This window comes from Silurus aristotelis (assembly GCF_946808225.1).
Source record: "Silurus aristotelis genome assembly, chromosome: 6".
NCBI classification, from domain to species: domain Eukaryota; kingdom Metazoa; phylum Chordata; class Actinopteri; order Siluriformes; family Siluridae; genus Silurus; species Silurus aristotelis.
The window spans coordinates 1,084,865-1,094,864 of NC_139579.1; the positions used below are offsets into that span (position 1 = coordinate 1,084,865).

At 42.6% G+C, this 10,000-nt stretch overlaps 1 protein-coding gene across 2 annotated transcripts in view; it reads left to right on the forward strand.

Annotated features, from left to right (window-relative positions):
• The first annotated feature begins 389 nt into the window (after positions 1 to 389).
• The window catches only part of elac2 (elaC ribonuclease Z 2), a 14,024-nt gene continuing 4,413 nt past the window's right edge, over positions 390 to 10,000 (forward strand). Inside the window, exons 1-15 of one of the 2 annotated variants that reach the window (XM_083543895.1) lie at positions 390 to 525; positions 665 to 922; positions 5,146 to 5,196; positions 5,290 to 5,360; positions 5,510 to 5,574; positions 5,694 to 5,751; positions 5,889 to 5,957; positions 6,783 to 6,914; positions 7,839 to 7,894; positions 7,980 to 8,038; positions 8,247 to 8,319; positions 8,605 to 8,717; positions 9,089 to 9,187; positions 9,464 to 9,602; positions 9,698 to 9,783. In XM_083543895.1, coding sequence (XP_083400021.1) covers positions 732 to 922; positions 5,146 to 5,196; positions 5,290 to 5,360; positions 5,510 to 5,574; positions 5,694 to 5,751; positions 5,889 to 5,957; positions 6,783 to 6,914; positions 7,839 to 7,894; positions 7,980 to 8,038; positions 8,247 to 8,319; positions 8,605 to 8,717; positions 9,089 to 9,187; positions 9,464 to 9,602; positions 9,698 to 9,783 — 1,262 coding nt within the window. In that variant the 5' untranslated portion in view covers positions 390 to 525; positions 665 to 731. Of the gene's footprint in view, positions 923 to 5,145; positions 5,197 to 5,289; positions 5,361 to 5,509; positions 5,575 to 5,693; positions 5,752 to 5,888; positions 5,958 to 6,782; positions 6,915 to 7,838; positions 7,895 to 7,979; positions 8,039 to 8,246; positions 8,320 to 8,604; positions 8,718 to 9,088; positions 9,188 to 9,463; positions 9,603 to 9,697; positions 9,784 to 10,000 lie in introns of both variants that reach the window. The other variant, XM_083543894.1, reaches the window with a different exon arrangement.

Sequence of the window (10,000 nt, forward strand, 5' to 3'; positions counted from 1 at the left end):
ATAGATAGATAGATAGATAGATAGATAGATAGATAGATAGATAGATAGATAGATAGATAGATAGATAGATAGATAGATAGATAGATAGACAGATGGATAGATAGACAGACAGACAGACAGATAGATAGATAGATAGATAGATAGATAGATAGATAGATAGATAGATAGATAGATAGATAGATAGATAACTTTATCTACATATTTATTTCTTTGATCTCAGAATATTTCTGCAGTAATTTATACATTACTACATGATAAAATATAAGTATGAACATTAAAAATGGTAAATAAAACGATGAGAAATGTTTAAATGTTTTTATAAAGTGTATAAACAGAAAGTTTTGGGATTTTAAGGAAGAAAAAAAATCATCTTTGTGCTGGTGTCAGTCATCGTGAGTGACGTCATCATTGCGTGCCGGAAGACGGTCAGCATGTTCAGGCTCTCGGTCACGTGTTCAGTGACAGTCTCAGATCTGTGTGTGTGTGTGTGTGTGTGTGTCCGTCCGCGGTGGTACAGAAAACACGGTGAGACTCTAAACTTCAGAGAAAGTTTGTAATAATTGGTAATTATATGTGGCGGATGTAAGAAGTTCATCTGCGCGCGACAGCGTGTGTGTGTGTGTGTGTGTGTGTGTATTATGCACGTGACCTTCCCCCGGTGTAGACAGTTTGCATGCCGCCTCCTGAACTTTCCCCGAGTCTCCGCTGCTCTGACCAGCTGTAGATCGAACATGGCCACGGCACCGGACTTGGGCCGGAACCGGAAACCGAAACCTCCCAAAGACACGCTGCGGCACGTGCGCTCCAGAGAGAGCCGTAAAAATGCTGACCTGCACGGGCCGTCCAACGTGTACGTGCAGGTGGTGGGCGCGGGGGCGCGCGAGAACGGGGCCTCCCTGTACGTGTTCTCCGAGTACAACCGGTAAGCAGCAGTGGCATCATCATCATCACCACCACCACCACCATTATCATCATCACCACCACCATTATCATCACCATCACCACCATTATCATCACCATCACCACCATTATCATCACCACCACCACCACCACCACCATTATCATCATCACCACCACCACCATTATCATCACCATCACCACCACCACCATTATCATCACCATCACCACCACCATTATCATCACCATCACCACCACCATTATCATCACCATCACCACCACCACCACCACCATTATCATCACCACCACCACCACCATTATCATCACCATCACCACCACCACCACCATTATCATCATCACCACCACCACCATTATCATCACCATCACCACCACCACCACCATTATCATCACCACCACCACCACCATTATCATCACCATCACCACCATTATCATCATCATCATAACCACCACCACCATTATCACCATCACCACCACCATTATCACCACCACCACCACCATTATCACCACCACCACCACCATTATCATCATCACCACCACTATTATCATCACCATCACCACCATTATCATCACCACCACCATTATCATCATCACCACCACCATTATCATCACCATCACCACCATCATCACCACCACCACCACCATTATCATCATCACCACCACCACCATTATCATCACCACCACCACCACCATTATCATCACCATCACCACCATTATCATCATCACCACCACCACCACCATTATCATCATCACCACCACCACCACCATCACCACCACCATTATCATCACCATCACCACCATTATCATCACCATCACCACCATTATCATCACCACCACCACCACCATTATCATCATCACCACCACCATTATCATCACCATCACCACCATTATCATCACCACCACCACCACCATTATCATCACCACCACCACCACCATTATCATCACCATCACCACCACCATTATCATCACCACCACCACCATTATCATCATCACCACCACCACCATTATCATCACCATCACCACCACCATTATCATCACCACCACCACCATTATCATCATCACCACCACCACCATTATCATCACCACCACCACCACCATTATCATCACCATCACCACCACCATTATCATCACCACCACCACCATTATCATCATCACCACCACCACCATTATCATCACCATCACCACCATTATCATCACCACCACCACCACCATTATCATCATCACCACCACCACCATTATCATCACCATCACCACCATTATCATCATCATCATAACCACCACCACCATTATCATCATCACCACCACCATTATCACCACCACCACCACCATTATCACCACCACCACCACCATTATCATCACCACCACCACCATTATCATCACCACCACCACCATTATCATCATCACCACCACCATTATCACCACCACCATTATCACCACCACCACCACCATTATCATCACCACCACCACCACCACCATTATCATCACCACCACCACCACCACCATTATCATCATCACCACCACCATTATCATCACCACCACCACCATTATCATCATCATCACCACCATTATCATCATCATCACCACCATTATCATCATCATCATCATAACCACCACCACCATTATCATCATCACCACCACCATTATCACCACCACCACCACCATTATCACCACCACCACCACCATTATCATCACCACCACCACCATTATCATCATCATCACCACCACCATTATCATCATCATCATCATCATCATCACCACCATTATCATCATTATCATCATCATCATCACCACCACCATTATCATCATCATCATCATCATCATCATCACCACCATTATCATCATCATCATCATCATCATCACCACCATTATCATCATCATCACCACCATTATCATCATCACCACCACCATTATCATCACCATCACCACCATTATCATCATCATCACCACCATTATCATCATCATCACCACCATTATCATCATCATCACCACCATTATCATCATCATCACCACCATTATCATCATCATCACCACCATTATCATCATCATCACCACCATTATCATCATCACCACCACCACCATTATCATCATCACCACCACCACCACCATTATCATCATCACCACCACCATTATCATCATCACCACCACCATTATCATCACCATCACCACCATTATCATCATCACCATCACCACCATTATCATCATCATCACCACCATTATCATCATCATCATCACCACCATTATCATCATCATCATCACCACCACCATTATCATCATCATCATCATCACCACCACCATTATCATCATCATCATCACCACCATTATCATCATCATCACCACCATTATCATCATCATCACCACCATTATCATCATCATCACCACCATTATCATCATCACCACCATTATCATCATCATCATCACCACCATTATCATCATCACCACCACCATTATCATCACCATCACCACCATTATCATCATCATCATCATCACCACCACCACCATTATCATCATCACCACCACCATTATCATCATCACCACCACCATCATCATCACCATCATCATCATCATCACCACCACCACCATTATCATCATCATCATCACCACCACCATTATCATCATCATCATCACCACCACCATTATCATCATCATCATCACCACCACCATTATCATCATCATCATCACCACCACCATTATCATCATCATCATCACCACCACCATTATCATCATCATCATCACCACCACCATTATCATCATCATCATCACCACCACCATTATCATCATCATCATCACCACCATTATCATCACCACCACCACCATTATCATCATCATCATCATCATCACCACCACCATTATCATCATCACCACCACCATTATCATCATCATCACCACCACCATTATCATCATCATCACCACCACCATTATCATCATCATCATCACCACCACCATTATCATCATCACCACCACCATCATCATCACCATCATCATCATCATCACCACCACCACCATTATCATCATCATCATCACCACCACCATTATCATCATCATCATCACCACCACCATTATCATCATCATCATCACCACCACCATTATCATCATCATCATCACCACCACCATTATCATCATCATCATCACCACCACCATTATCATCATCATCATCACCACCACCATTATCATCATCATCACCACCACCATTATCATCACCACCACCACCATTATCATCATCATCATCATCATCACCACCACCATTATCATCATCACCACCACCATTATCATCATCATCACCACCACCATTATCATCATCATCACCACCACCATTATCATCATCATCATCACCACCACCATTATCATCATCACCAACACCATTATCATCATCACCACCACCATTATCATCATCACCACCACCATTATCATCATCACCACCACCATTATCATCACCACCATTATCATCTTCATCATCACCACCATCATCATTATTATCATTATCACCATCATCATAATCACCACCACCATCATCATCATCATAACCACCATCATCACCATCATCACCACCACCATTATCATCATCATCATCATCACCACCACCATTATCATCATCATCATCACCACCACCATTATCATCATCATCATCACCACCACCATTATCATCATCATCACCACCACCATTATCATCATCATCATCACCACCACCATTATCATCATCATCACCACCACCATTATCATCACCACCACCATTATCATCATCATCATCACCACCACCATTATCATCATCATCATCACCACCACCATCATCACCATCATCACCACCACCATTATCATCATCATCATCATCACCACCACCATTATCATCATCATCATCACCACCACCATTATCATCATCATCATCACCACCACCATTATCATCATCATCATCACCACCACCATTATCATCATCATCATCACCACCATTATCATCATCACCACCACCATTATCATCACCACCATTATCATCTTCATCATCACCACCATCATCATTATTATCATTATCACCATCATCATAATCACCACCACCATCATCACCATCATAACCACCATCATCACCATCATAACCACCACCATTATCATCATAACCATTATAAACACCATAATTCTCAGAACTCTCAGTATCATCACAACATCCTTGAACTGTTTTGAACGTTGACCCCAGTAATGATCTTTAATGTTGAAATTGTAGTGAACATTTGATATTTTGATCAGATATCTGTTTAACTGTGGAGAAGGAACCCAGAGACTGATGCAGGAACACAAGTGAGTAAAGTGTTTCTTTAATCCTCTCTTCTGAAGAAGAAGAAGAAGAAAAATACTCAGCTCTGTAAAACACACACGTTTCTGTGTTTATAGACTGAGAGCTGCTCGCCTGGACAACATCTTCCTGACTCGCATGAGCTGGGACACCGTCGGAGGACTTTCAGGTACACACACACACACACACACACACACACACACACACACATTCATACGGTGAATCAGGAAAAACTGATCCGTTATTCAGGAAGCTCCTGTAAGTTTTATATCTGATGTTTGAACTGGAGCTCCATCACCACGTCTCCATCTCTTACAGGAATGATTCTCACACTGAAGGACACTGGTGTCCCCGAGTGTGTCGTGTCTGGACCTCCACAGCTGGTGTGTAGCTGGTTTCTGTCTTCCAGATTTCGTTTTCACATCAGCTTCTATCAGAAGAAAGAGCGCTAACAGAAACCAAACGATGAGACAAACATTTCTTTCTTCCTTTCGTCTTTTAGGAGAAATATCTGAACGCGATCCGAGTTTTCTCCGGGCCACTGGACGACATCAGACTGTGTAAGAGCGTTCTGTCCATACTGTCTGATCCGAGCCTGAGAGTAAACCTGTCTAATTAGATACCGTGTGTGTGTGTGTGTGTGTGTGTGTGTGTGTGTGTGTGTGTGTGTGTGTGTGTGTGTGTGGACTGAGTTCAGCAGTGAGACCCTACACTGAGCCCGAGTATAAGGATGACACCATGACCGTCTACCAAGTGCCCTTATTCGGTTAGTGTTCACTCTGATATTTTGCCGAGTGTGTTATTGTGCTGGTACCTTAAGGACCATGGACAGCTGCCTCCTGAAATGTGATATTCTTTATTTTCAGTGTGGTGGTCAGTTCACAGCAGTCCAACAGATTCATCTTTTCCAATAAGTTTATAGAGATTATTAGGGCCATTTTATTTACCATACTAAAGTGTGCATCATCTTATGAGTCAAACTCTTAATCATTGAATTAGAACAATAAGACACATTTAGTTTCTGAGGCTGGTAATTCTAATAAACTTATCCTCTGCAGCAGAGGTAGCTCTCTGCCTTTTTTTTTGGGGACGGACCCTTAATCCTTATAGTAAAGAAAGCGTTTTCTCTTTACTTAACTTGTTATAATATGGATTTGTACAGTAGTTGTAGTAGCACTAACAGGGATTACTAACTCTTTACTCACACTTTTGCTCTGCACAAGATAACTTGAAGGTCTAAAGTACATTAAGAAGGCAAGAAATGTCAGAAGAACTCTTTACAAGGCTGAAACAGAAACTAGTCTCAGGTGACTTTGGTCTAAAAATTTAAGTCATATTTTGGGTCGCTTTTGTTTCCTACATAATTCCAGACGTGTTCTTTTGTAGTTTGAATTCTTCAGTATTAATGTACAATGTTGAAAATAATAAAAATGTGGAAGAAACACTGAAGGAGAAGGTGTGTCCAAACCTTTAACATTATTATCATTGTTCTTACTCATCACTCATCTGTAGAGCTTCTCCTTGTCTGACTGTGTGTGTGTGTGTGTGTGTGTGTGTGTGTGTGTGTGTGTGTGTGTGTGTGTGTGTGTAGCCAATAGGGGTTCAGATCGGATGAGGCATGGCAGCGGTGGGAGCGGCAGTGGGCGTGGTCATGGCCAACGGAAGGAATTATGGCAGGCAGAAGAGTGTGAGGAGAGATCGAGTGACGGCTCAGAAAGTCCTGGTACGGACCCCGGCTGTGTTCCAATAACCATTTATATAATCATGTGAACATTTTGTTTAAAGCAGACGTATAACACACACTGTTTCAGACAATCTCATGTTAATCTGAAGTACCTATAGAGCAGTATAGAGTCTAAAGAGTCTTTAATTTCATCAGATTTATATAAGAAAGGTACAGTAGGTGTGGTGTGGGTGGAGCTAAAGAGTCACGAGTTGCTGCCTCAGAAATCAAAAAGCATCCACTGTTTATGTAACGCTGGATTCTTTGGGAAGCTTAACGAGGTCCTCACTTCCTTCCCGAGTTCTTCTTGAGTTCTGTGGGTGTGGCTTCTGCTCTCGCTATTCCGGGAGAATCGTCTGTAGGTGGAATTCAGCCCTTATTTATGTACTGAAGAAAACCTGAAAAAAATTTATTCGGCACAGAACTACTTCGTCATATGTCTAAGTAGTTTTTTGAAGTTATGTTTAGCATGAGAATCCAACTCTTTATTAAACTGTTTTTACCGATAGCTAGGTTGGATCGTACTTTTCGTTAACCGAATAATCAACCGATAAATGGATTAAAAAACACTCCATATGAAATAGTACTGAACTTTATTACAAAAAAAAAAATGGTACTAAATCATGAAAATAAGCTAAATGAAATAATAATATATATAATCTAGCGCTCTCCGTGCAGCCTCGCAATTAAAAACAGCATGTGGTGTCAGTATTTCACCTCTAGAGGCCGCTCTCGTAAAGACAGTGGATCGGAAGTCGGAAAAACAATCTGTATGGATTTTTGCGCAAACTATCAGTGTGAATATATCAGCAAACCGATGATTCAGTCGACCTCTGATTGTTTAACAGTGTCAATACCTCAGAGTGCATGAAATCTCATTAGACTCCACCTTTTAAATGTGTGTGTGATGTGTTTTAACATCAGAACGCAGAGAGAGGAGCACGCGGGACCCCTCCCTGGTGGTGGCGTACGTTTGTAAGGTAATCATCACTTGTGACATCACTTCCTGTTTTCACATCGTGACTGAGTAAAGCTCTGATTTCTCACTCCTGTGTTCACTCACAGCTGCACCCCAAAAAGGGCAACTTCCTGGTGCACAAGGCCAAAGAGCTCGGACTTCCTGTGTGAGTGTGAAGGCTTTTGTGTTCCCGTTATCTTTTTATAAAAATATATATATATATAGAGTGTGTGTGTGTGTGTGTGTGTGTGTGTGTGTGTGTGTGTGTGTGTGTGTGTGTGTGTGTGTGTGTGTGTGTGTGTAGCTTTTCTGCTGTATTTGTATATAATGATGTTGGAGGAGGTGAATGATTTGATTCTGTGGTTCGCTCGCAGTGGAACAGCCGCCATTGGTCCACTCATTTCTGCTCTAAAAGACGGGAGAACCGTCACATACGAAGGCAAGGAGGTAAAGTTCTGCGTGTATGGAATAATCGTGTGTATTTTATGCGTTGTAATAATAATAATAATAATAATAATAATATCTTGCTAGAAAAACTTTACATTCACTTTTTCATTATCTTCATCTCTGTCCATTTACTTACACACACACAATACACACACACACTATACACATTTATGTATATTTGCAAAAGTGTGAAAGCTATTGTTATTAGCGTGGATGGTCTCAGGTGCTGCAAAAGTGATGATGCTTGGAATGAACCATGTGTGTGTGTTTGCCCATGTGTTTCAGATCCAGCCTGATGAAGTGTGCACTCCGGCCGACCCGGGCCCCGTGTTCCTGGTGATCGACTGTCCGTCTGAAGAATTTGTTCAGCCGATATGCGCCAATCAGATTCTCGGAAGGTGACATCATTATTACCTTTTAACCCTACAAAAAAAAACCACACGCACACTTGAAACGCTAAAAACATGAGCAAAAGAACCAAAGGAGAAATAAATTAATTAATCCATGAGGTGTTCCTCAGGGTTCGGTTTTGGGTCCATATTTGTTCATTGTGTTTTTTTCTTCCCTGACATTGAAAAATTCACTGCTCAGGTATTTTTTTATTCTGCGTTCCAGCCCCGCCCACAAGCAAACAAACAGGATGCACAAATACAGGATGTTAAAGTGTCAAATTTCTATATATAAAATTTAAGTGAAACTAAACCGGAGAGGTTTTCCACAATCTGGTAGTGTAACACCATGTAGAACATTGACTGTGTGTGTGTGGTAGATATCAGAGAGAGGGTTCGGAGGGTGACCCCGCCCTGGTGGTTCACATGACCCCGGAATCGGTCCTGGAGTTGCCAGAGTATCAGCGCTGGATGGAAAGGTACCTTCAGAGACTCTGCACTGCAACGTTGCACTCCAAACACACACACACTCTTGCCGTCTCTCTCAGCTGTAAACTGTGCCTACAGAGCTCCGCCCACCTCAGTCTCACTGAACCGTTTTTGCAATCATTGGGATCGGTTGATATGGTAACCAGTCACATGACAATTTAATGATTTGTTTAGCACTCTAGACGTCTCTGTGTTCAACTAAAGATACTTTTATTTGCTCACTTCATACGTGTGTGTGTGTGTGTGTGTGTGTGTGTGTGTTTCAGGTTCTCCAGCAGTACCGAGCACCTGATCATGAACGAGCAGGTCTCCACCATCCACAACATCCGCAGCCACAAGATCCAAACGCAGCTGAACCTCATTCACCCGGACATCTTCCCTGAGCTGCAGCACTACACCTCCAAGGTGACTTGTGTTGAGGAGGTTTGGCTCAAACGAGTCTAACTGGTGCTGTTTGCCTGTTTGTTTACCTGTTTGTTTACCTGTTGGTGTCCCTGCAGGTGCCTCAGGCTGCCCTGCACATGCCCAACATCAGAGCGGAGTGTCTGCTCAAGTTCCAGCTCAGACCCAAAGCCGAGTGGCAGCGGTGAGGATCTGCAATTCAAATTTCAGACTTACCTTAATCCAGACTGCACTGATCTAGAGTTTAGATTCCACATTTCAGATTTAGATATTAGTTATTAAACATTAGTTTTCTCTAATCTAGAGTAAATACGGTTTAAAGTTCCAGTTCTAATGTTTCAAACCCCAGATTGGACTAATCTAGAGTTCCAATCCAGACTAATCAACCAATTACATTTTTA